Genomic DNA, 27918 nt, shown 5'->3' on the forward strand with positions numbered 1-27918 from the left:
ATGTCCTTGTTTTATTCCTCGGATAAGACCTGAAAAGGGGGGGATAATTCACACAATCTTCAATTAACTTGGAACAAGGGAGTTTTTTTGTTGAACTAAAATCTCTTGAAAACTTTGACATAATTTGAGCACACTTTAGAACTATATGTGTAGATCTGGCTAATGGGAAACAATTCTGAATGACCTAACCTACAGGAATTTTTTTTTTCGAGGTTTTTCTTAGTATTTGAAACCTTGTATTGACTCAGTCACTTCTCTTCGATTTTTTGACATCATAGAAAGTTGAAATTGCAAGCAACAAAGATTTAGAACTTTTACACAGTCCCCTTATTGTTTTAAAAGAGTCTTCTGGATCCGTCACATTTTGAAGCGGCTGCATAGAGAAGTCAATAGTTATTTAGTGCATGATCGATACTTGGTGGGGTCACAAAGGTCACATATATGTATTAGGTCTGGAAAAATCTTTATCCGACTTGGCTAAAACACTAGTAAGTTATTAGGCACTTTAAAGTCATTTTCTGAGATGTTACAAGCCCTGGTGGATTATTAGACTCAGTTCAGAAGCTATACCTCAATCTGCACCATATGCTCCACCCTTGGGCAGCCAGAGAAAGTGCTATGTGATGTTTTTTTCAGCACCCCAGGACTTTGGTATACAGACCAAGGTATAGCAGCTGTAGCCACCTAGTTGCACACAGAACAGGGTGACAACATGAAAGGTTAAGAAGTAGGGGAATAGGTGGTGGTTCAAGTTTAAATATATTTTAAATGTGCCTTAGGACATTGGAAGGTTAGACAACGTGACTTAAAATATGGAAGGTTAGACAGTCCACAGTCAGTAAGCAGGATATGCAGATATATTGCACTACAGAAGTCCAATGGGGATCAAATCAAGGGAACAGAGGCAGTGTTCAAACAGGGGAAGTGAAACCGTCAAGCAAGGTTTTCAAGGTGTTAAGAGAGAGTCACAAACAGGCAATTACCAGATCTGTAACATGAAGAGTTATTGGTATTATTAGGCAGTTTTTTTTATAGTTCTAACATGTTATGCAGAGCTTTACAAAGTCCATAGTCATGTCACTAACTGTTCCTCAAAGGGACTCACAATTTAATGCCATATGTCATTAATGTAGTCTAAAAACAATTTTTAAGGGAAAGCCGATTAACCTAATTGCATGTTTTTTTTTGGGGGGGGAGGATATGGGAGAAAATCAATGCACACACACACAGAAAAAAATACATACTCCTTACAGAGAGATTCCAGGCTGGGATACAAACCTGTGACGTAGGTGCTGCAAAGGCAACCAACCATAACAAGTTGTCAACAGCTTCTCAAATAAAAAGTCAAACCCCAAGCAGGTAACACTACAAGTGGCAACTAGTAACTGGAACCTGGAAAAGTTTATAGGATTAGTGTTAGACTGGTATAAAACTTTATAAGAATGGTAGCCAATGACTGGACAAGGGCCAGGAACTAATCTGCTCACTGTCTACAGCACAATTAAATCCAAGTGCACCTTGTTCATATTGACATCAGCAAGGCACAGCACTACCCAAAGTGTTAATCTGGGGATGCTGAAATAGATGCTAATCTAATAGAAATGATCTCAGTGCACGCACCTAAAGGACTACCAGGTATGTTCAAGCTGGAAAACTTAATACTTGATCTTCTGCAACTGTGCTGCTGCATGCAGTGCTACAGGAGGGAATAAACAGGACACACTGCCATGTACACCTGTGTGACCACAAAGGTGCTGGGAATACAGCACAGTTGGGAATTGGCCTGGTTGCTTCCAGGAGCAGAAGACATGACTTTCTCAGCATAGCTCCCAAGCAGATTGCCGTGTGGGATTGAGTATATCCTAACAGTTACTAAACAATAAAACCAGTGAATTAGCATGAAAAGTATTTGGAAACTGGAAACTTTTGGATATTCCATGTTTTAATTACTATTTTAGGTAGACAGAAATGATGCAAAGGATGATGAAGAAGAAGATGAGACATTTTAAAGCAACCCCATTACAATGGGATGCAATGAAAATTATGGCAACGAAAAAGCTATCATTTTTTCATTATTATGTTATATATGTTCTGTTAATCCCATTACTCCCCCCCAAGAAAACCCTAAAACTTCCTGAAACAATGTGAACGTTAAAAGGATTCCCAATGACCACTTCTGTTTTTATGCTGTTCAGTACTTTTTGCCTTAAAGTAGATAAAGTTTTCAGAATGTTGGTATCTGCAGCAGTTTACTTTAAATTTTTTTCAAATATTGTTTTTGAAGTTATATTCAAGCTTCTAAAAACAGCTACATAAAACATTAAATAATTTCGCCATTACAAAAAAATTTTTTACCGACTGCTAAGCAAAAAATCTGATGATATGGACAAAAATGGAAATTCCACAGTGGAAATACCATTTTATGGATTATTTAAATCATTTCAAATTGACATCAAATTATGTATTTCCATAGAAAAATATACATGGAAAATGTTCTTTGAGAACGTGTGGAATCGAATAAAAATACTCTGAAGTCATATAACCTTAACATACGTCACACTATGAGATGCAGAACAATTATTCCAGGAAGTGTGTAGGACTTGAAGTAGTTTCTACCTGCAGTCTTAAAACATCATCACTTTTAGATTATACCTTGTTTCAGACTGCAATAAGAGGACATAAGTCCCATGTCATAGCATGATCAACACCTTCAGCCAAAGCCCTCCAATGTATCCGACACAACAAGGGTCTCTTCTCTCAGTTGTGAAAATCGTTTTATGGATTTTTACTATTTGTGTTCTTGGACACATTATTGGGACCTGTACTTTTGGTGTATATTTTCATACAAGACTTGATAAGGTAAGCCTGAAGGGACATTTATTTTCGGGTCGATTTTTAAAGCAATAGATAGAATGTTATGTTTTGTATAACTTAAAAGTAATTGTTCTGGGAAAATTCTTTATTCATGTAAGTGAAAACGTAAATACTGTATAACTTCCTAAAAGTTTCTGAAAAAGTTTTTAAAATCTATCAATAGTCTAATGAAAGAAAATGTTCTAGCCTTTGTGATACTAAATGATACATAGAAGACATATTGAATCAGTGAAATTTGAAATCAAGTTAAATGTTGGAAATACTGCAATAGATACAGGTAAATGAAATGTGACAGTGATATTTGATGAATGAAAATGATGTGTTAGTTAAATGTAAATTGTATACATTCCCATTTTCTTTTAAGATTTTGTTTTCAATAGAACAATGACATATCACACAAAATAGTTTTATTAAAATATATTTTACATGCAAAAGTTTTGCAAGGTTTAAAACATGTAAAAGGTTTGGCTCAAATGTGAAGCTTTTTATTAAAGTTTACATTCATTATTGAATGATTTGCTTAGCTATAGTTGGTATTTTTCTTTAAAAAATACTTTCTAGGCTTCAATCTTTTTCCGTTTCTAAACTGCATATGAAATATATTCTAAACATGATTTTTAAATAACTGCTGATAGGTTGCTGTCTTTTGATGGGGCACAATATTTTATTGGGTTATTGTGTTTATGTTTTTTTTTTCTTTTTAGGTTTTGTTTTACAATAATAAAATGGATATGTTCCATTCCAGCACATTTCACAGTCATTTTTAGTTTAATTGCTGTAAACTTATCAGATAGGGCTCCATGTGAGATGGTGATTTAATAATTTATGATCCCTGCATGTATTTAATAAAAGGCAGACCTTCCTTGGGTGAAGCTTATAAAAAAAATCATTTATTTAGCGCTTTTCAGACGAATATTTGGCTGTCAAATTGCCACTTTTGTAATTGAAATTGAAAAATGGTTACATTTTTTTATTTTACAGTTAAAATTCATATGAATGCCAATGTGATTGTGATAATAACGAGCGCTCAAAATGTTCATTTTAAAAAGCATACATTGGTGTCGGAGATCAGTTTGGGATGCATTTGTGATGTGATAGCATTTTCATAATGAAGCGCACAATGTCAGCTCTTATATTTCTTGTAGAAAAGGTTTACTTTAACCTAGCATGTGTTGTTTATATGGAAAATGGCTATAGATGGTCCAGTTCTGCATTGATTCCTGGCCTGCTAAAATGACTGGTAACCCGAATGAGGTCATGTGGAGCTTCACTAACTGTTTATTTCAAGTCTCTATATGTCAAGGGTGATTTAGTTTAAAAAGCAAAGACAAGGAAGTGTTTAAGCACATGTGTGTAGACAATTTATTGGTTCAGAAGGTTTGAGGACAAGAAAATGTCTCAATGTCCGTCAGTCTAGATATTTTCCTGTCTGTTGTCATCCTCACCAATATAATTAGACTGACCTAAAGCTGTCTTTACTTGCTATACAATATCATTAACTGCTATTTTTTGAGCCACGTTATTAAAGAAAAAACAATTGTCAGGGTTTAAGGACAAATTCTTGAAAATTGCCTTTTAGATGAATCAATATGCAATATGTAATAAGTAACGGCAGGTTAAAATCAACCTTTTGGACATAACACGTGTCTTGCTTCATATTTGTATGCTATTTCAAAAAAGGGGGTACATAAGGATTTACTGCATGGGTGATTTCAATCTCAGAATGATCCTTACTATAACAAGCCAAATAGAAGCACTTTAGACTTCCTGTGATATGAGGAAGGGAAATAGAGATGGCATTGGCCCAGACTTTATTCTTGATTGTTGGCAAAAATAGGGCTGTGGGGATGTCCCCCAGTACCATGTGCCTAAGTTATAGGTCTGTTGTGCTGGTAGACTTCATGAAATGTTATGGTCACCAATGTTCTGCCAATTAAGACAATGACCCTGATTTATGAAAGCTCTCCAAGGCTGGAGAGAATACACTTTCAGAAGTGAACTGGGTGATCCAGCAAACCTGGAATGGATCTGGTCCAGGATTCAAAACATTTGCTAGCAAATAGAAAATGATTTTTAAAAATCTATTCCATGTTTTCTGGATCACCCAGTTCACTTCTGAAAGTGTATTCTCTCCAGCCTTGGAGAGCTTTCATAAATCAGGGCCCATATTTGGACAACTGGCTAATGTTGAAAGCATTTGCAGGAATAGAAAACATTCCTAACAATTAATATTATCCGACATGGTCTAAACCAGTTCTGAGGCTGACTGATTGAGATAAGGTGCAGAACCCTGGAACTTACCTATCAGAGTCAACCAATCCCAGAACTTTTGTAAACCACATAGTGAGCCATATTTGCTTTATTATATTTCTGTTTTCTTCACAATTATATGCATGTTTGCTTTTGTGGTCTGGCTACTTGTTCTGCAATATTTGATGGAGCAGTGATGTTTGTGTTTTATTTGAGTCGATTAGATTGTTTTTTTGCAAAGAAATCAACTTTTTTAGGTTATGGGTTTGATCGTTGATGAGTGTTTTAGTTAGGATTCTGTGAAAAAGAAATGACTCCAACAAGATCAAACATTTCAATCAAACCTTAACCTAAAAAGCAGAGAGTTGACCATTTTTGCACTGCTCAAATCATATGTTTCCCTAATTAAAGATATCATCTGATATCTCCCCCACCAGATAATCATTAGGTATATGGGGTGATGATTTAACAACTAATGAAAAGAGGTGAAAATCAAACGTACAGTGATTTTCAGGGCAATTTGAAAAAAGGCTTTTGTTTTTTCATTGAAAGCATTTCTCTAAGTAATAAAATGCTCTATGTTAACAGCTAAAGAAATATGTAGGTATGTCACATATTTGTCAGGTAAAAACAGAGAACATTGACATCAAAAGTAAATTAGTGTAAAAATGTTATTTATGAAGATTTTTATTTCATCACCCTGCCTTTTAATAAAGGAATTTGCAGTTTTCCAGGCTCTACATGCCTACTTTATGAAAAAAGCCTATTGTTTACAGAGCTAAGTAGCCTAAGCTTAAGTTTACATACATATATGACGATAAAGAGAGAGAGGAAATACTTATTATTATGGCCTTGCAATGTTTATTTGTAGAACAAACTATAACTATATATCCAAAACTTTAACTATATATATAAAACTTATACACATAAATATATTTATATCTGCATAAAAAGTGTAATATAAAATAAAATAAATGTAAGTATTGTCATATCTAGCATTTTTTAATTACAATGTACTTTCAAAATTGAAGAATTTGAAATCTAGCTTTACATGCATGCAAATACATTGTTTATGAGCTTGATGGGTTACCATGGATGATTGTTGAGTACCATTAAAGTGAATATACTATTTGAAATGTATTAGAGGGTCTGGACATTTATCATGGGTCGATCTATTACCCAAGGACCAACAATATTAGCAGTTTAGGAGGAAAACGTTTTCATTAGTTTCCTCTTTTTGAACTGCAATTATTGGCACTTTAGAAATTAATACCAGGTAGGTGTTTTGCTGGTAACTGAAGCAGTCGCAAGCTTTATAGTCACAAATTGTGGCCCAAGCAAAGCTCTGACACTACATAGTGGTATTTAAATTTGTCTGTCCGCTACTGCCTTCCGCACAATTCCATTAGCTAGTGAAGAAGCCTGACATAGAGATGAGCCAAAGATTGAAGTTGCAGCAAACTTCAACACTAATGTTGAAGCTTTGTCAGAGCTTGTCAGAGCTTTGCCCATTGGAACACCCCAGCATGGGGGTATATTTAAGGATATTGAAGGTATATGCATGTGTACTTTAGGTTGCCTACACTTTATACCTGACAGCAGTTTTTTTTTTTTTTGTGGAGAGACTCTTTAAAGTGGAACTGAAGTTACCAATGATAAAAAACTGCGAGCAGGCAGGTTCTTCATTGCAGAAGGGACAGGCGATGTCCCTTCTGCAGTAAAATAAGTGTATCCCACTAATCAAGTTTTTAACTAAACACCCCTCTCCTTGCTCTATTGCTGGCATCTTCACCCTGGTTCTTTTTTGGGTTGACAATTCTAGGCCAGCTTGATTGGCTACGCTATCCCACAACATTGCCCGTTCCTTCTTCATTTAAGGGCCTGTCTACTCGCAATTAATTTTTCTTTTTTTACCTTACCTTTTTTAGTTCCCATTAAGCCCAACTACAGTTTATATATTTTAACATATATAAATCTGTTGCAGACATAGATATTTGTATGTTAGTTGCCTGTCCAACCATACATAATTGCAGCTGCAATATATGTTCCACTTTATAGTGTGATGGCTGTGTGGCTGATGGGGAATTTTGCTCCTATCAAACAGAAGATACATTTTAATTCTTATTACAAATAATAAATTGTTCTAAGTACAGTATGGCTCGAAAACCTAATAACCAAAATCATAACCTTTCAAACCCTGCCCTAATTTGTTTGTGTTTTTGTGTCTTTATTTCACTGCCAGTGCTAGGGACCATTGAGGTTTTAAACACCAAAGACTTTTAAGTAGTTTAAAAAGTTATAGGTGAAAATCTAACGGAATGCTATATATGACAAAAACACTTTCCCGAGACATGTTTACAGCTCTCCCAATGCCTCTACACCACTCTTCCCTTCATTAAATTGTAGAAGAAAATGGAAGACTATGACTGTGCTATGCTTACTAAAAACAGGCTGGATCCAGCTACTCGGAAGGTTAATATTTACATACATTGAACAATTAAAGTTGTATATTTTTTTATTCCAGATTCAAGAAATAGTGGAATTTAATGACGATTATGTGTTCCTGAGAAAAATACAGAAATGTCTGAAGAGAGAAAGTGTGGATCCCACGTTACTGAACTGCAAGGAAGTTATAGCAAGGTTCCGCAGCCTAATCTCTGAGGTATATTTTGTGTTGGCGTATAGACTTTGACTGCCGCTACCGTGCTTCTGTGATGTGTGTTTAGAATGATTTGTGTTTTTTTGATCTTTCCATTGTAAGGTGGAATATATGCCTTGCACTCTCACTTAAAAGGTTGATATATCTGAAAATAACTCTGACAGTACTGTTTCTCACACTTAGCATTATATTTGAAAATTTTGCAAATTCAGTTTATAAAAGGCAAAGGAACATACAGGTGGAAAGTAGATAAATTGGTTGCCCGGATATAGAGGTTTCCAGTACTATGACTGAACGTTTTAGAAGGGATGAATATATATAGGAAAAGAAAAAATACGGGGGTTCAATTGGCTGATGAATTTATGTATTTATCAAAATAATTCATAGATAATTACAAAGAAGACATATTTTATATCTCCAACTTGGTAGTATAGTCACAAAGTTGAGAAATTCATGCTATACAATGTACCGCTAACAAACATGGAATGTACCGTTTCAGTAAAACTTTTTATCCCAAAGCGTTTTGCCATGAAGGCTTGTTTAGGGGTATATTGAGACTATGACGGTTATTATTTAGAAATTGGAATGAATGATTAGTCCAGCAGTAGTATAGATGATAGTCCAGGCAGGCTGTGAATGCATCAATGGATGATTTTCAGTAAAAATTGGAAGGAAAGTCTTCAGGTAAGTGGGTGTATTTTTCATGTACTTTTATCATTGAGGATGCTCAATGTATAGATAAACTGATTTGGTGCTTAGGTGATATATTCTATCCTGAATTGGAAGAAGTTTTCTCCAGTATTTAGTAGTGATGTTCTATTTTCATGAGGATCACTTTTAGTTTGCCTGGTCACAGGTAATATACAGGTGACAGCTAGCATGGATGGAATCCTTGGAGAAAAGACAGCCTCTGGCCTCAGATTTCACCCTTAAATGACACCCCTACAAAATCATGTTATTGGTTGTATTATGTCAGTTGGGTACTTCAGACCTACAGCAAGTCACGAGTCTATGAAACGCAAGATACATTTATCAGATCTAGCTAGACTAGTTGGCTGAGAGACTACTGTTCATATTAAACAAGTATGATACTAGCTGTTAACCTTGCATACAGACATACTTACAAATCTTGATTGACTATGGACAATTTTAGACTTTAAAAGCGCTGAACATTAAAGAGATGTGTTAAGCTGCAATTTGGAAGGTTTTCCATTAAATATATGCTTCCATGATTTCCTAATAATATAAGTTCCTTATATCAATCTTGTACAATTCACTCAATCTATGTCCTATTTTTATTGCTGGAAGTTATGTGTAGTCTTTTAAGCAGGTAATAGTTTTTTTTTTACATTGGTGGATTAAATTTGACTGACCTCAAATAAAGTAGAAATTACCTGGCTTGTATTATCAGATTTTTCATGTGATTTTGAGATTCCATTTTTCCAAAGCCAGTCAATATGAGCACCACTACCAGGTATTCAATGAATTTTCACAGGCATACAATTGGGCTACTATAAAATCACCTTACCTTTTCTTCCCCATCTGTTCTGGTACACAACATGTAATAATGCTCTTTCCAAAAAATGCCTTTGTGTGATAAATGTTGGGGGTGTGAATTTTCTGCAAAAAGGGCCAGGTCTACCGTAGAAAGATTTAAAAAAGAAATGATTCTCTAAAGTTAACCACAAGCAGTATTTTTAGATACATGCTTTATTTGCGAATTTCCAATTTTTTTTAATAAATGAATTTACTTATTCTGCATTATTAATCTTTGGGATATTCTAAGTTATACATTATTACATTATTAATATTTTTTGTGTGTGATATATATATATATTTATTTATTTATATATAACCAATCTGTGCATTGATTGTTCTGATGACAAACAGCATAACATTTTTTTGAATCCTAAAATATCAGGCAACTTAATAAATTGATGAAAATTGCCCCTGTAAAGGCCTGTAAACTTCTAATTATTTTAAGTTTTTAATGAAAAACTCTTAGAGTGGATGCCATATTATGCATTCTATTCTCTTAATTGTCAAGAAACCCGGTGTTCCTTACAATTTGGGTTTCTTAAAATGCCATTCTATTCTCTATGCAAAAAATGCCACCCCTGTCTCATTGTCATTTTGCATTATCCTTGGATGGCAGTTGGTGGACATTAGCCATCAAAGCCTTCAGAGAAAGCCATGCACCATAAACATATTTACATTTATATAAACCCTAAAAATTCTTTTACTTATTTCGACCTTTTGGCCAGGTATCATTTAATTTTTTATATCTGTGGATTTAGTGCAAAAAAATGCCTGGTAATCTTGTGCTATCTCAAAGAGTCCAATTAGCCCTTTCATTTCATATCTAGGTCCACAGAACAATTTGGGATTCCGACAGTGGTTATGGGAGATTATCAAAAGAGCAGGACTGTCCACATGCTTAACCCAGGAATTTGAGATACTCATTTCTGGCAAATCAATACTCACTTTTGTGGCCTTTTAAAGGATAAATGTGCAAGATGTGTGTAATGCAGAGATGCACTGCAAATTCTAAAAGGAAACAACGAGGGGTACAAAAGAGGGCTTGTGGCTTTCTGTAAACCATATCTGTCATAGAACAAGTAAAACTGTGTCAGATTCTGGCCCCAAGGTCTAGAGTTGGACACATCTATACTTAACCAACTTTCAATTTTCATTTTTGTTGTCAGTTTGAAAGTTATGATTCTATGCAAATTCAATAGATTTGTGGTTATATGAAATCACATACTGTGGTTTTCTATGCACGTGTTTAATGCACTGTACTTATTTCCCAGAAGCAATCCACTCTTGGTATATATTCATCAGGATCTGATGCTGCTTTGTCTGTGGATGGTGTACTAGTAGTTCATACCTATGCAGACACGTGATAATTCATAATAAAGAGTTTCTGTGAGAAGAGTAACAGCTGCTTTTAACATAGAGCTTATTCTGGCCATGCAGAAAAAAACCCTTGACCCAAGCTATACCTTCAGATAACAAAAGTGATAATAAAAGTAGATATACAGCATTATTGGGACACAATTTGACACCCCACTATGTGATAATTAGCAAATGAAATGTATTAAAACAAGAAGTTTTATCTCATACAGTTTTAGGTCAAAGGTGACTTATTCTGCTTCTCCATGTGACTTGACGTGAGAATAATCATTACTCATTAGGATTAATATTACATACCCATATTTAATCAGTAGTGATACATGAGTTTGAATGATTGTGTGACTTTTTCAATTGTGAGAATTGTAATTAGGTAGGTCTGTATTCAAAGGTCGTAATTTTCTCATAACTAGTGAGTAAAGTATAAAGAACAATGTAAGTGACCTCTGACTTATGGTTTATAATCAGTTGCATTGCTAATAGGTCATAAACCTCATAAGAAGGAAACTATAGAACAGCGGTCGCCAACCAGTGGTCCGCAAGAAAATGTTGGCAGTCTGCGGCTTTGGCTGGTGCGGCCCCAGTGGGGTACTTCTCCTGGCCAGAGCCGACGACCATGCCTCCTGTACAGATTGCAGGCTCAGGGTGGTGGGCAGGTTGTGTCTTTGGACACAATGTGCCCAATCTCATTTAGCAGGCTTAGACCTGCGATGAGAGAGTGGGTGGGTTCTGGCATTATGACGTCACTATGGGGGAGGTTTCTTCCCCTTTGAGTGACACACGGCTCCCTGCGCATGTGCGGTCCGGAGTCTGTGCATTTAGTGGTACGTAGGTCTGAAAAGGTTGGCGACTACTTGTATAGAAGCTACTTTTAAGATAAAAAAGGGGCTCCATTTGGTTAATACTTTTTTAGACCAGTACATATTACTCTTAAAGAATAGTGAAACCTATGTATTAAGTGGCTATGTACATCAGTGGCTACAAATGTGATTTTCAATAAATATTTACTGGTGATCAATCATGTGTCATATAGATCATATAAATCACCAGAAAATGTACCTACAGGAAATGTTAGATAGGCTGCTTTATAAATATGTCCTTTGGAGATATGTATAATTATTAAGAAAATGTATTAATAAAGAGGTCTTCAAATATTATCAAGTTACTTTGCATAGGTAATGCAAACAATAACACTAAAGTTTCAGCTGTTTGAAGTTGGAAAGGACCACATAGGTGGCAAAAAAAAACACAACTGCAGTAGCTTGGTGTTGCCTGTAGGAGGTTTCCTGCCTACTAATAGTGATAATTTTATGTAAATTAACAAGTTCCTTTAAATTAATAACAAAATAAATGAATGCAGTTAAACTTAGTTTATAATGTATACTGAATAAATAACCAATGTGTTTGTTTTCTTAGGTGACCCAGTATGACCAACCTGGTGAAATCCATGAAAAACCAACAGGTATGTTGATAAAATTTGTGAGTTTATTTTTTACCAGTTGTGAGCCATTTACAATAAGATCCCAATGCTATGCCAAGCAGCATCCCAAAAAGCGTATTAAAAGTGAATCAGTCACAAAGTAAAATACCTGTTTAGAGGCCTCTAATAGAAGAACCTATTCCATGACTCAAAGTCATTATACTATCTGTAAAGATGGAAATGTTCTGCTTATTTCCACCAAACAATTGTGTGACTGGGAATTGTGGACATGGCTGCTTCCAGCTATGGATTCCCTGACATTTACGGTAATTGGTAGCAAATTCTTTTTATGCAAACTGCAACAAAGAAAGTAAAGACTTTCAAGAAAACTAATAAAATGTAAGAAATAATTTAGATTGCAGCTTCAGGTCCTTAGGGTTTAAGTTCAACAAACTATGTTACTTTTAGCAGTTACTAGCTAAATACGAATGTTCCTTTAAAAGTTCTTAGCTAAAATTTGTAGTTTAAAATATATTTATATTTTAAAGGATAACTTTGAGCTATCCTTTTTTAGAGGAACTGTTCAAATCAACACATAGTTTGGAAGACCAATACAATTTCTAATGAACATGAATGTTACATTAAAGTGTTTCTAATGAACGCTGTATTTTAAACCATACAACCTTTTTTTATTAGTTGCTACACTTGCATTTATAACAAACATCACAGTTTTATTTAGATAATAAAAAGTAATCATTAGCTAGGCATCCAAGGAAGAAACATAAGAGAGAAAAAATATACTGGCGAGGTCAACAGTAAAAAAATCGTTAGGTTTTTACATTTGCAGTTCTTTCTATTATTTAATTTTTATTTTTTTTTATAATTGCTTTATAATGGAAATACCTTAACAATTGACCTTTAGATTTTAAACAAAATGAATTTCATTGTAATATTGTTTGTCAAGAAACTTCTACATTACAATATTGTTTCTCTCTGTCACTGAGCATGTTATGTATTACAGACAGGACAGCAAGAGAAGTGGAAAAAACTTTCACTTATTTTCAATGAGTTACAAGAAACTGGCACAGCTCATGCCATATCTGTAAATCACATTACAATGCGTTTTATATATGCAGCCATACCACTGCTTTATAAACTAGAGACCTTAGTATGGATTTAAAAGCAACTCTTTTTTTTACCTAGTCTGGTGCAATAAAATTATTTAACTTCAGTAAAACTAGGGTCATTGGCCAAGCACTTGTACAATCAAACCACGTAATTGTGTTTGGTGAAAAATAAGAAAATGTGATTTTTTTCCAGCTCCTTTTTTCTTATCTTCTGATTAGAACCACAAATGTAATAATTGTGTTACAGTGACTAAACTTTAAACAGTAATCTATATGCAATTTTTCTTATAGATGAAAAAGAAATTTCAGTTCTTGCACCTCGAATTGGAGAGGAACCCAACACTTCAAAGAAAGGTAACAAATACACCATAACATGGAAATTATTTTAATATTTTTTTTAATTTCCTGCTTCTGTTTCCTTTTTTAAAAGTGTTTGATTAAATATGGGAATGATAAAACACAGAAAATGTAATGCACAGTTCTACAAGAATCACAGTGTTACTGTTGTGCCCCATACCCATCAATCAGCTTTATATCTTCATCAGAAAATGACTGGTTCATAATACTGAAGGTTTGATACGTATGGCCTAATCCAGGGGTCAGCAAACTTTTTGGACTACTAGGCTATTTCAGGAAGTTCAAGAAGGCACATCAGGCCAGAAGAAACAAGGTGTACAAGGAAAGTTTTTTTCCAACCGTGACTGCAAGCGAGCAGCCTCAGTCTTCCGCTCAATTTGCCAGTCCATTCGGGGGTTGAAGACACAACGTTAGAGGTCAACCTTCCGGAGACTGGTAGCTGCGCGTTGCATCTTCTCTTTAGGCATATTAATTGGGGGTACTGTGCGGGAACTCGATTTCGATTATATCGCAGGAACTCGCGATAACAGGACAATTCAATTAGGCCAGATCCAACAATAAATAACTAGGATGGGGGGCGTTAGGCTGGACTGGAATACTGGCTGCCTACCTCTGGTCTAGACCATACACTGATTGTAATTAAAAGATATGTGTCTGTAAAGCAGAGAAAAGACCTAACGCATTTATAGGTAAGAACTGGAACCCCTCTCAGGTTTATATTAGTGTACCTGTTCAGTTGATTCACAGGCCCTGATTTACTAAAGCTCTCCAAGCCTGGAGAGAATACATTTTGATCAGTGAAGCTGGGTGATCCAGAAAACCTGGAATGGATTCCTTAAAATCATTTGCTATTTGCTAGCAAATGTTTTGAATCATTGACCAGATCCAATCCAGGATTTCTGTATCACCCAGCTTCACTGATCAAAGTGTATTCTCTCCAGCCATGCAGAGCTTTAATAAATCAGGGCCACAATCTTTATTTGTTCTGATGACCTTTGTCATTCAGACGTAAAATGATGGGAAATGTAAAGTGAGAGCAAGTTTTTCTATGGGAACGCCTTTTCTGCTGACAGTTATATAAGAAGGGGTTTTGCCCACACTTTGTAGAGATTTTCTCTAACTTTCTGTTCCATCTCTGAAAAGGGAAATGAAGGGAAATCCCCCAATGAAATATACAGATATGATGAATACACTAACGGGTTTTATTCCTACTCTGTCCAAAAGTTTTTTTTTTACCTATATTTTAACAGTTGTGTTTTACTTGCAAGAATATTTTAGTTTTTTTCTAAGACAGGTTAGTAATGTAATGTAGTAGTAACATATTTATTATTCATATTCTTACCTCGCCATAGGTGATATTAAAAGATTACTAAAAATGTTAGTAATTGACTACACTCCCGCTTGTTTTGCTTCAATTCATTATATTTATTGTAACATTAAGATTAAGGCTTTATTGGAATAGTAATAATAGCCAGAGCAGGGAAGAAAAAGCATTGTAACAGAAGACTTAATAGTCATCTTCATTTAAAACAGAAGTAAACCCAAAACTAACCCAAAACAAAAAAAACATACTTTAATTCAATCCCGCAGATAAGTCTGTCCATTGGGAGGTTTCTTCCATTGAGTCCCGCGTCGTCCCGGTATTAGTCTTTGGCCCGGCACAGAGGAAGCCCCAGGTGCCGCCATCTTTTCCTCTCTTCTTTCTGGTTCTTCTTTCTACGTCACCCGATCTCGCACTGTTCAGGCGCAGAGATCGTGACGTAGATTGGGAAAAGCTTGCCCATCTCACTGCACATGCAAAAGATAGTCAGTTTTTTTCCTGTTGAAGAAAGGCAGCTAACAGTCTCCCGGAATGTGTGACGTAGGCATCCCAGAGGTTCTGCGCTCCCATTCATTCTTGTATGTAACCCTTATTTAACCCTAACAACTTAACTAAACTAAGATAACTTTCCATTTAACCCAGTCTCTAGAACTACATTTTATAATCTTTTTGTATCATGGTTACCATCTCCAAAAGCCCTGATGCTGAAAGATTATGATCTGTGAAATCACCACCTGAATGTAAATGATTATTATGTTCACACAGCCGCAGAATACATATAGTAAACTTTAAAAAAAAGTTTTGGGTTTGTCCTTCCCATATTTTATTAACTTGCTTCTTGTATTGTTATTAGCCAGTGTTTATAAAGCGCTGACTTATTACACAGCACTTTACAAAGTCCATAGTCATGTCACTAGCTGTCCCTCAAAGGGGCTCACAATCTAATGTCCCTACCAAAGTCATATGTCATTATTACAGTCGAAGGCCAATTATTCCTGATTAGCCAATCACAGCTAGTTATATATAAAGTGTTTTTATGGCTAAAATACTACTTTGCTAGATTTAATTATCTGTGACAATCTGTTCGTAGCAACTGTGAAAAAGACTTTTTTGCTGTAACAAACACTTTTGACTCATTTTCATAGTGAAAACTAAATGTGTCAAAGCTAAACATCCTGTTTGCAACTAATAACAAGCAGACGGATAGATGGAAAGTTGGCTTACAAAATAGCAAAAATAATTTGTGTGATTATAAAACTAATGATTTGCATTTTGTAAGATATAAATAGCCTTAACAAATAATCTAATCCCCTTATCGATGTATAGTTCACAATCAAACCACTTCACTTAGGAAAGCAAAAGTGTGGATGATTCAGGGTGACTCTGCAAAAGGACAAGAATATACATCATCCTAACTTTTTGGGTTATAAGAAAGATCACAGAAAATGTTTAGCTAGCAAATTACATTGAAAAGCCCCTGCAACTGCCAAATGTATTATTAATATACTGCATAAAACACTGCTGTGTAATAAAGTGCTAAGAAATACAAACTAGGAAACTAGGAATTAGGTTCTTAAGAAATATGTCCTGATTTGCTAAAATGTTTGGTACTAGAATATATTTGGTCTATTCACTGGATTTATTTGAAAAACTAAACGTTATCAGTTCTGAATTTGATTCTTTGCAGTACCTGCGGTTGCCATACACTTAGTGGGAGACAAAGTCAACAGCAACAAAGAAGGTAAGCGCACTAATATGATAGACATTTTATTGTAAAGGTAATCAGACCTTAATCTGAATACGTATAAGAGTTGAATGCATAATTATATACATAAAATGCATGTTAAAAGTCAGTTGCATGGCGAAGGCCCCATGATGTAAATGAAAATGCAGCCACACCTTGACTACTACATGAACTCTTACTATTGTCTACAGAATTCTTCTGTACTAATAACATTTATGTACATTTTAGTCCATTACAAAGAACATAGAATACTTGTCTGGAATATCTTTTTGTTAGGATTGTTTATTGGGTAGATTTGAGACTGAATACGTAGACGGCTTTTCTATTAAATAATTCCACTGTGTTTGAAAGTTATGACTCTTAACATGCATAATTACGCCCACAACCTCTACCTTGTGCGTATGTGGTAGATGTTCTGGTAAACTAGAACTCTGGCCCTAGTTTAGTCCTATTGATCTTAAGGATATGCTGCTTGACATATCTTGGGGCTTCAACATTTGTTTTCGTAACTGTCTTAATACTAGTTGTTTTGTTGGACTAGTAATATACCTGAGCATAATTTTTTATGGTTCACTAGGTACCAGCTCCGTTATTTGCTGTTATCAGTATTTTGTTCCTCATTTTTTTATATATTGTTTGGATACCAAAAAAACTTTTCTGTGTTGTCATTGTTGGAATGTGCAATTTACCCTGGTCAGGGTTTTCTGCTTGGGCAACCTACATATCAAGATCCCAAAGATTGTGTTACTATGCACCTGTAAATGCTCACTGCAGGGCAAAGAGGAATATTTGCATGGTTCAGCTGTCCAAAAAAATCAACCGTCTTCTAGTATTGTCTTACACCCCCTGTATTTGCATACCATGCTCTTTTTGGGTCTATTACTGCTATCCACTCCTATTAAAGCAACCTCCAGGCTGGTTTTACTGTGACACAGACTCCTCATTGTATTTTATGTTTATTCTCAGTGGTTCCTTGTGTTATGTCACTGGGTACCTGGGTACTCGGGAATCTGTCCTTTATTGTGATACCTTCCTGGCACTGGATTACCTTGTAACAGGGCAATCAGCCGGTCATTGTAGCACTTGCTCGTCGCTGGGTGCTTATTTATTGGGCCATTTGCCTTTCTGAGCCTTACTTCCTATTACTGGGGTAGCTATTACTGCTTGTTAATGAAGTATTAATCTATAAATGGATCTTTCTCTTGACATTGATATCCACCTGTTGTTGGTTATATCTGCTTGTCATTTTTAATGGTGTCAAGGAAAAATGTATCTATTTTCTAAAGAAACGTCAGCTGTTATTTTATGATCATAAGAGAACAGCAACTCTAGATGAACTTCAACTTGGTAGATCCCATTCAGCATAGTCACTTCTAAAATCTCCTAAAACCAGAATACGCATAGAAAACTCATGCACATAAACAATTGAGGGTTGGAACTTGGCCTGGTATTTTGGGGAAACACAATGTTTGTTTTTAACTCATACACATCGATACACACAACTACATATATAATTCTAAAAAAAACAATTTCCGAAAGTAGAAGTTGATACCACACAATGGTCAACCCACACCTCAAAATCAAAAGGTTAGAGTTTTATTTAAAGCTCTACACCCATTTTTTTTAATGGCAGATTAGTGGGTGGTCTTCTTGTACATACATATCATTGTGGTTTTGCTGGTTTCCTTTATGTTTTATCCTAGCAAAATGCAATACTAGTACATCTTGCTGATGAAATGAAAGGTATCTATGTCCGTCATAGAATAATCAGAAAAAGCACATGGCTGGACTAATTTGCTGTTCAGTGGTTTTAGATTGCAGGAAACAACACAGAGTATCTTACAGCTCTTTTTTTTACTAAATAAATTAATAAAATAATAATAATAAAATAATAAATAATCTACAAAAATGTTAATACAAAAAAAGGAAGTTTGCTTGTTTCCTTGTTTCATGGCAGATTTCTTTATATGTTCAATGAAACCTGTGCAGAATTACACCTATGCTTTCTTAAGTTTATGTTACATATAATTATTAGATCATAAAGTACTGTTATTTTACCAAAATAGTGTGTAACATGCAGTGACACAAACTTAAAATTCAGTCTAATAATAAAGTTAGATCTCATATGGAGGGGACAGGTTATGGATAGCTTTGCAAGTAAGGGTGAGAAGTTTGAACAAGATTCTCTGGGTGATTTGCAGCCAGTAAAGGAATTGGCAAACAGAGGCAGCATTAGGAGAGGTGGATTATGCAAGTGGAAAAATTTAGTAGAGATTGGAGAGGTGTCGGTCCATTAGTTAGTAGACTACTATATGAGGGCATGCACAGACATTTTAGCGTGTATAAAAAAGGGGCTGATCCTAGAATAATTTATAGTTTTTATTTGTATTTTATTTAAACAAAGAGAAACATTTTATATACAAAGAAGAAACAAATACAAAGACATATATAAACAATAATTAGAAAAGCGGGCACATGGTAAGCAACATGTAATAACAACTAGTACAACTGTGGTGTCGTACGAAAACAGTACATATAATACAGTATAGAAAGAAATAACCATTTCAAGCCATAATCTAAGTTTAACTAAAACACAATCTAACTTGGTAACCAAAAAAAATTAAATAAAGAAAAAAGTACAAAAGGGAAGGGGGGGGGGGCTTCATTTAACAAATTCCGAAACCCTAATTGGATATATTGGAGAAATAGGAATCCCAATCCTCCCATATTTGATTAAATCTGTCTATCCTATCCAGTAGTATCACAGTAAAGTATTCCATTGGATGGAAATCTTTACATTTAAAAAGGTCATTCATGGAAGGGGGAAGGGTCAATTTGCATTTAGAGGCGACAAGAATATGTGCTGACATGAATATAAAAGGATACCAATTTATAGGTAATGTACAGCGCTGCGTAATATGTTGGCGCTATATAAATCCTGTTTAATAATAATAATAATAATAGGTAAATATAGGTAGACTAGAGATTAGAAGACTTAAGGTGGTTAAGAACTGCAGAAATGTGGTACCAGCAAAATATTAATTTATATAAATATAGAACATGTAGAGCTCTTACGTGTCATTCCCTGAATTGCCAATCATTCCACTGGGTCCAATACTTACCCGAAAATACTCTCCTAGATACTCACCTGAAATATTCTCCTAGATAAGTGTATATGGGTGGGAGATGAACTGCTACTCGGCAATGGCTTGAGGAAATAGGGCCCAAAGAGTATGGATCTTCCTCGCAAATTCTTTCAAATGGTGCTAAGAATTTTTTTTTTCAAGATGTAATTAGCAAGAGGTTGTTAATGTTAACCCTTGAATGCGGTAAGACCTTGAGTGATTGCTGAGACAGTGTGAGGGGAAGAGGGTTAAATAGTTTATATAACCACAGATTGATCAATGTTAACACAACCAAATAAAAAATTGGTGAACCTTCCAAAAGTTTTATTAGATTTTTTTAGGCAAAACAAACATGTAAGCAATTCTCTTATTAACGATCTCATAGTGATATTTAAAATACAATTACTACTAATTGTCATTAGCTATGCTGCACGTTCTTTTTAGTAGCCTCCTTGATAACTCTTTTTGTCACAGTGATTTTAATATGCTGCAAATTAGAAAACTGTGAACAAATTATTCAGTTCTTGCTGCCTAAATAATGTAAAGTGTAGTTGAGCTCTTACAAAGAATTTAAAGTTTAGTGGTACTGTTCGGAGAAAATGTTTCTTGAGAAGTGATTTAAGCAGTTTGCTTCATATCAAGCCCCTTAATCATTTACCAAATATCCTTTGATCTAATTCATCTGTAAAATAGAAATGTATTTATAGATACTTTTTTGTATGCTGCGTATAAAGATGTTTAGAACAGGAAGTCATTTTGGTATGTGGTGAATACCTCAAATGTTCCTGTTAGATCTAGACAATAAAGAAATAAAATTTGTAGATTAACAAATAATAAGACAATGACATTTTTGACATACACATAATGGAGAAAGCCCAAATGGTCAAAGACTTTTAGATATTTTATTTTAAACAAATCGTATCATTGTTTTTTATCTGAACAATTTTGTATTTAGTAGAGTAGACATTTTGGTGAATATGTTGTGTTTTTGTGCATGGAAGACAAGTGCAGTAGATATTTTTTATTATAATAAACACTGTTGTGATGGGAAATGGGCACAAATTGTAAGGTTCAAAAACAGGTAAAATAATAGAAGGCTTCTCTGTGCTTGCCCCTCTTTTCAGTGAAGTGATAAAGAGCTCCTTTCACCACTACTAACATCCTAACCCATTCTCCATGTTTGGCATCGTTGGTCAACTTGACTGGCCAACCCTTGTACATGTGCAAAGGGATTTGTCTTGGCACCAAGGCATGCTGCGAATATACAATGAGCTGCACATGTACAGCAGTACTGGCAGTGACAAACAGAAGTAGAATCAGCCACCTTTGTTTCATTGCCTGGCTATAGTTTTACTGTTTTTTAAGTCCTCATATCCTTCGTTAAAAACAAAAAAGATCTAGATGGTTTGGAGAGGGGGTGTGTTAAGAAAAGTTTCATATCATGTGGATGTGAAAAAATGGAAAACATAGCTTGGCCAGATGACAAATGCAAAACAATAGGCAGCCTAGGCATGTAAAAGGTCAAAAAAGTAAGAAAGGAAAATGTTTTATAGATAATAAAATTTTATACATATATTAGTTAATTCAGAAAGTGAAAAACAAATCAAAGTGACAACTGGAAAGATTCATAAGTAGGTCACTGTGCCTCATCATGACTCAGATGTAAATATTAGTTTTGTGGTCATATGTTGCGACTTAATCATTTATTCCACCCTATTTTATGAGTTATTTATCTGGGAATGATGTATATGTAACAACTCAGTAGCTGGCTTGTTAATCATATGCCCGTTACGGCCAAAGACTCAAACTTCAAAACACAAAGCAAATGTTAAACAATAAAGTAGGCCAAGTCATATTAATCCACACAAATATACTTCCACATGTATAAAGGATTTCATTGGGTCATCCATAGTATTCTTAAAATGGGCAGGTTATTCATTTTTTAGTATTAGAAGAAAATCTCAACCAACTTCATGGCATTGGGATTGTATAGATAATCTCTGAAGGCTAGAGTTTTTTGCCTGGATGAAAGATATAGCCAAAAATGGAGCCCTTTTTCCAAAGGGCCATCTCATTGTTATCCAGTGGATTTTCAATGTCTACTTCCCTTTCTATATAAAATGGGGATTTGGCAAGAATAGGCTAATTCACACATTCGGAAACCGGCAACTTTGCAGTAAATCTTGCTTGTAAAACAGGGGACGGCAAACTCTGGCTTTTAGGCCAGATATGCCTAGCCGGTAGTTCGTTCCGGCCTAACACCCCCTGGCCGATCTGGCCTAATGCCGGCAACCCGTGGCTCCGGAGCCGCAGGTTGCCGACCAGATCTGCCAGGGGGCGTTAAAAACTGCAGGAGCCACTGGAGCTCCGGTGCTGCCTCCTTGCTGTTACTCCCCTATTTACTGCGGCCAGTGTTGATACTTATGCCACCGCGGTAAATAGGAAAAGCTCCCTGAAGTGAAATCTCTCTCAACCACAATGCATACAGAGGAGAGGGATTTCACTTCAGGGGGCGTTCCCTGGTGGTGGGCGGAACTCAGAGTCTGGCCTAGTGTGCTCCTGGCAACCCTTGAAATGGCCTAGTGGCCATAAAAGTTTGCCGACCCCTGATGTAAAATAAGAGAGTTTTTTAAGTCATTTAAACTTGGTAAGATATATGCAGTCTAAGTACAACAATTATCCTGAAGCTGAATGCTGTAGATAATGATGAATATATGTTGCTTTGGAACTCGGGGGAAGACAGTCCTGGGCTTGTGTGTAAAAACTTCAGTGACCCTTTAAAATTGCACTGTATTTAAATCAGATTTGCATCTGTATTTAAGGATACTTTAACAGAGACCTGAGCAGTTTACCTTGACTGCCTGTATGTTATCTTTAGAAGCAAAAGCAAACCCACAGCTTTTATAGGTGGTTTTATTTACATGACCATTATTATCTGATTTTTTTCTTATTTGTATTGGTCACAGATCACTGTGGTTGAAAGACTGATGTTAACACGTTTCTTTTTGTGTCTTCACAGTTCTCCAGTGGCAGGAAAAAGGTTACTTATCAACTCGAAATGAAATTACGTATACAAGTGGCAAACTCAGAATTGAAACATCCGGAGTTTATTACATTTACTCTCAAGTCAGTTTTTGTGTTAATTTAACACAATTTCAGAAAGCACCATTTGTACAGTACATTTATCTGAAGCGTCCATATGAAACCGACAAGCCTTTACTGAAAGGCGCAAACACATTCGTCTCTTCATCAGCAAACTGTGCACTGCACACAACCCAACTAGGAGCCGTTTTTACTTTCAGAAAAAATGATTTTGTGTTTGTCAATGTGACAGATCCGTCCTGTGTCAACTACAGCCCGGAATATACGTACTTTGGTATGTTTAAGCTGGGAGACACATCCTGACCTCTAGACCAAAGCTATCAGTGATGTAAATTTATTTTATGATACAAAACACATTCATTATAATTTTGAAATGTGTTGCCAGTGATGAATGAGCTGGTGCACAGAACGTATGCCATTTTTGGCTAAATAGCTCCATTTGCAAAAAAATCAATCCACAAAATCTAATTGATTATGGAAAAAAGTTGAAACGCACACAAATTATTAGATATATTAAGGATATGTCACTTGGTTATAAAAGCAGGAAGCAGTTTCATCTGCCATTGGAATGTAAATGTGTTTGAAATTTTGATCAATACTAAAATTCTATACAAAATGCTTGTTAGAGAATTGTTTGGATAGCTCAGCTCATCTGTAACAATTAATAGGATATTATCACTTTTGTTTTATTTTAGCAAAGTCTTATTCTGTAGTGTTAAAAAGTTTAATCCCTTAACCAAGTTGCCTGACACTCCTATTAGCTGTGGAAGCTACTTAATGTTACAGAACAAGACTGAAAAAATGTAGTTAATACTAGGCCCGTCTTTTTATGCTTTAAATATTTAAGGCAAAAAGAGTTACAGGTGCAGCTGATTACAAAGTGAAGGAAACACTCAAAATGTGTAAAGTGCTACCTAAAATCATGGTAAAAAAAAATACGGCTTTATCAAAACTTTTTTCAATGGTTTGTCCTCCCTGCTGCCCAGTATGGAAACACAGATGAGCTGTATTGATACAAATACTATAATATAATAATTGATATTGTTGTGATCAAAAGCATATAAATGTTAATGTTCTCTGTGAAGATAAATGGGTAATATCTAAAGCAATAACCATCTGAAAAAAGATTGATTTTTGGTGTCTAAAAATATGTTTTTTTGGTGATCTGATACTTTTTCAAGTTATAGCAGTTTTGTTCTAAACTGAAATGCATAAAAACAATACAGAATATACAATTTTTCCTACAGCGAGCATCCAATGTGATAATTTGTAGGCAATGACAGTTATTTTTTATTTGGCTATTAGGATTTTAGCATATTGTATCATGTTTTAGAGGCAAACAGAAAAAAGCATGCCAGTGGGAATTCAAACAAGAAAAAGCCTGTACCTTCATCCTCTAGCTGTTTTATCTATCTTTGTTTTCAATACATAATATATTCCTAATATATCACTAATTAATCTTCCTTTATAGGGATAGTAGATTCTAAGATTTGAATATATACCCTCTTCATTGGCTAACTTAAGTATTTAAAGATGCAAACTCTTAGAACCCTTTAGATCCCTTCTACCAGATTTATTTTGTTCTGCAAATGGTTCAATCATTTTCAAGAACTACTAATTCTTCTGGAAACTTTCTAAAGATCTGAGCGACACTGAAATTTTGAATCTTTAACAACATAAAACATTTTATTGGTTTGCCTTTATTGTCTTTTATTGGTTAACTTTGAGTTAGCCAATAAAATGCCTTACCTAAACTTCAAACTTTTAGCACTAATAAATTTATTTATTTGGCAAAATGACGTATTCTTATTAAAATGCTTAAAATTTTATATTCAAATTTCTGCACAACGAAGATTGTGTTTTACATTTGATATCCATTGAAAAAAAGGTTTCAAAAAGTTTTTGTGATTTACCATTAAAAGTTCTTTGATACTTTTAATATTTTTAAAAACAAATTTATCCCACTTGCTTTATACTACTCTTTTTTTCTGACCTTTCCATTTAAACGTTATCGCCGTTTTTATGATGGTTATCATACTACAGCTGAAACTATTCTTGTCAACATCTATAAAAAGAAAGATAATTCACCGACCACAGTTAAAAACTAGTGGGCAGCGATTTGACTAAAATGGGTGCAAACACAGCTTAGATACTGCCTTGTTCTAGTTAAATGACCTTACATGTGAAGATGTTTTGGAAATATTAGGGTGATTGTAAAATAGTGTATTTTGCTAATCTAGCAAGTGTTTCCTAGTTAAAAAGTTATTCAGATACATTGCAGAAACTGTCAACTAGCCATTTCAACCCCACTACCTCCTAATTTAAACAGATGCAAAGACTTCTGAAATATGTATCTGTTAGCAGATTGTCCAGGATCTGACACACTAGAATTTCTAAACAGACCCCTTAGGGGTGAAAGAAGAGTCTGCACAATCATTGAGATACTGGGCCTGATTTATTAAAGCTCTCCAAGGCTGGAGAAGATACTTTCATCAGTAAAGCTGGGTAAGCCAGCAAACCTGGAATGGATCTGATTCAGCATTAAAACGATTGATAACAAATAGCAAATTATTTTCAAGAAATCCATTTATCAAACATCTTTTTATTCAAAGACTCTGTTTTAAAATGCAGTTTGGTCCCAAATACCATGATCATTGGTAGCTTGGGGAAACACAAAGCTGCAGATAAACTGATGATTGAATTGGGGGCTGCAGATTTGGGTATTCTTTTTATTTAACCTTAAGTTTTTTAATGTAATTTTTAGCTAGAATTAGTGGTTTATTTAAAGTGCTTCTGTAAAAGCCTCCAGTACCTAGCCACATGATTCTGTATCGCACAAGAGAGTGTAAGATACGGAACCCTTCCTGGGCAATCCACCATTCTCAGATTCCGGGAATAAAAAAACAAACAAAGAATAAATTCCATGGGGACTATTAGAGCCACATTTTTTATGTGCATCATGTATTTGAGCAATCTTAAAGGCAAAGGTTTGTGTTTGTAATGTATAGCACCCACAACCAGGTACTAGAATTTCAATTCTTTTGGTTGATTAGAGCAGTGCATTAGGTATGACTGGCTATAAAAATGACCTTAAGTCAGACAATACCTTAAATATTTCCAACTGCTACTACCCAACATTTTATGAGAATTATAATATATGCACTGAATTTATAAATTTAATTCTAAAGGATGTCTGCATGACTTATGCTCTCTTTTCTTGGTTGTTGCAATCTGATACAAAGAGCCCTGCCTACAATTCACAATTCCTAGAATTAAGAGATTTCTTAATCGCTTAGTCACTTAAAAAGTGTTCTCATTTCTGTTCATTATCAGTATCACTTTCCAAATGTATCATAAATTTCTTTTTACACATCTAGACCACCTCACATCAAACCCTTGTTTTGATATGAATTGTTTCTTCTTACCACATGTAATTGTCTGTCACATCTGGAGAAGCATTGTGGTCTTAGTAAAAGGATTTCAAACCTAACATACATCTATAAAGTGTAGTCACATTCACAGTTTCTGTATCGTTGCTTGGAATTACTATTTAATTGCAGCACTACATTACCCTAAGAGGGAAATTCAGCTCACATTGGACAGAAAGGGTTGTAAAACCTCCACAGGAGAATACAATGGCTTTAATTTTTTAAAGTTCTCCAGGGCTGGAAAGGATACACTTTTATCAGTGAACCTGGGTGATCCAGCAAACCTGAAATGGATCTGGTCCAGGATTGAAAACATTTGCTAACAAATAGCAAATGACTTTTAGGAAAAACTATTTCAGGTTTGCTGAATCACCCAGGTTCAATGATGAAAGTGTATCCTCTATAGCCGTGGGGAGCTTTAATAAATCAGGCCAAATTTCCCTGGGGTTTCCAGCATTCCTTAAGCCCTCTAAAAAATTTGTTTCAGCTTTTCACATGTTTTAAATTAGTCTATTTGGTATATCTATAGTGCCAAGACCCTAAGCTACTGAATCCTGCTTTGCTCCCACTTATCCTGTCTTTCTGTCTGCTCCATTCCATTCTCCATAATATAAAACTCTTTTACATAAGAAATAGTTCGAGACATAAGACACAAAACACAGCAAACCACACACAAAACAGAAAATCCAGCAGCTACCAAAAACTTGATCTTTTTTGGGATGGACCAACACATAAAAAATGGAGCAAATTAAAATTTTATGGATTAATAAAACATGTAAATATAATTGTTCAGTGTTGTGTACTGTATAAATATATATAGATATATTTATAACAAAATGGTGTTGTGTTTTTATATATGGAACAATCAAAAATCTGTACAGTATTTAAGTTATTAAAATTTATGTGCATAATGTTTATCAAGTCTCTGTTTTATTCCTATTTGAGTAAGATGCTACATATTTTTCAAATTATTTTTTTCCAAAGGGCAAAACTAATGGTAAGTTATTGTATTACTAAGTTCCTGAAATGCAATCTAGTTCCTCTGGTATTAGAGAAAGGGCATGTCTAATTTTATTTTGTAGGCTAGTACACTCATGACCATTTTTATGATCACCACAATTAAGCAAGCACATTGGAATGGGAACTCCTATTCATCAAAGCTTTCTCCGTCCTGCGTTTCACATAGGTTGCTGTTTTAGCCAATGTGTGGCATTGGAAAAGAATATGAAGTAAAGAGATTGGGATTGGACTGGACATTTAGCCTTACCTATGGCAAACCATAGATATAAGATTATCATCGCTTATTTAAAAATCAGATGTCAGTTAGGCCATCCATTGCACAGATATGATGGAGACTTCCTTGGACACTATGTGGCTGATTTATTAAACCCCCTTAGCGGTATACCCCGCACTCGGGGTACCTAAAAACAAGGATAAAACCCACTTACCCGGTCCCATCGGCGTGCTCCGGTGTCCTGCTCATCCGTGCCAGTCTTGTGCCTTCATCTTCTGCCGGCTAGGGCACAGACGTTCCCGGGAAATTTAAGGTATTTTGTATTGGATTCAATACAAAATAACTGTATTGAATCCAATACAAAGTA

At 35.0% G+C, this 27918-nt stretch overlaps 1 protein-coding gene across 1 annotated transcript; it reads left to right on the forward strand.

Annotated features, from left to right (window-relative positions):
• Positions 1-2677: 2677 nt before the first annotated feature.
• CD40LG (CD40 ligand) lies at positions 2678-27189 on the forward strand. Its single transcript, XM_072430472.1, has 6 exons — positions 2678-2859; positions 7649-7786; positions 12110-12155; positions 13532-13594; positions 16606-16659; positions 22807-27189. Exons 1-6 carry the CDS (start codon positions 2698-2700, stop codon positions 23190-23192), a joined length of 849 nt encoding a protein of 282 aa, XP_072286573.1. The 5' UTR covers positions 2678-2697; the 3' UTR covers positions 23193-27189.
• Positions 27190-27918: the final 729 nt, after the last annotated feature.

This window comes from Pyxicephalus adspersus, chromosome Z (assembly GCF_032062135.1).
Source record: "Pyxicephalus adspersus chromosome Z, UCB_Pads_2.0, whole genome shotgun sequence".
Taxonomy (NCBI): domain Eukaryota; kingdom Metazoa; phylum Chordata; class Amphibia; order Anura; family Pyxicephalidae; genus Pyxicephalus; species Pyxicephalus adspersus.

Bases quoted from the DNA above. Each gene is read 5' to 3' on its own strand.
- CD40LG (XM_072430472.1), top strand. From the start codon at position 2,698: ATGATCAACACCTTCAGCCAAAGCCCTCCAATGTATCCGACACAACAA. The intron at 7,787-12,109 runs GTATATTTTGTG...TTGTTTTCTTAG, and splicing joins TCCGCAGCCTAATCTCTGAG to GTGACCCAGTATGACCAACC. The intron at 16,660-22,806 runs GTAAGCGCACTA...GTGTCTTCACAG, and splicing joins AGTCAACAGCAACAAAGAAG to TTCTCCAGTGGCAGGAAAAA.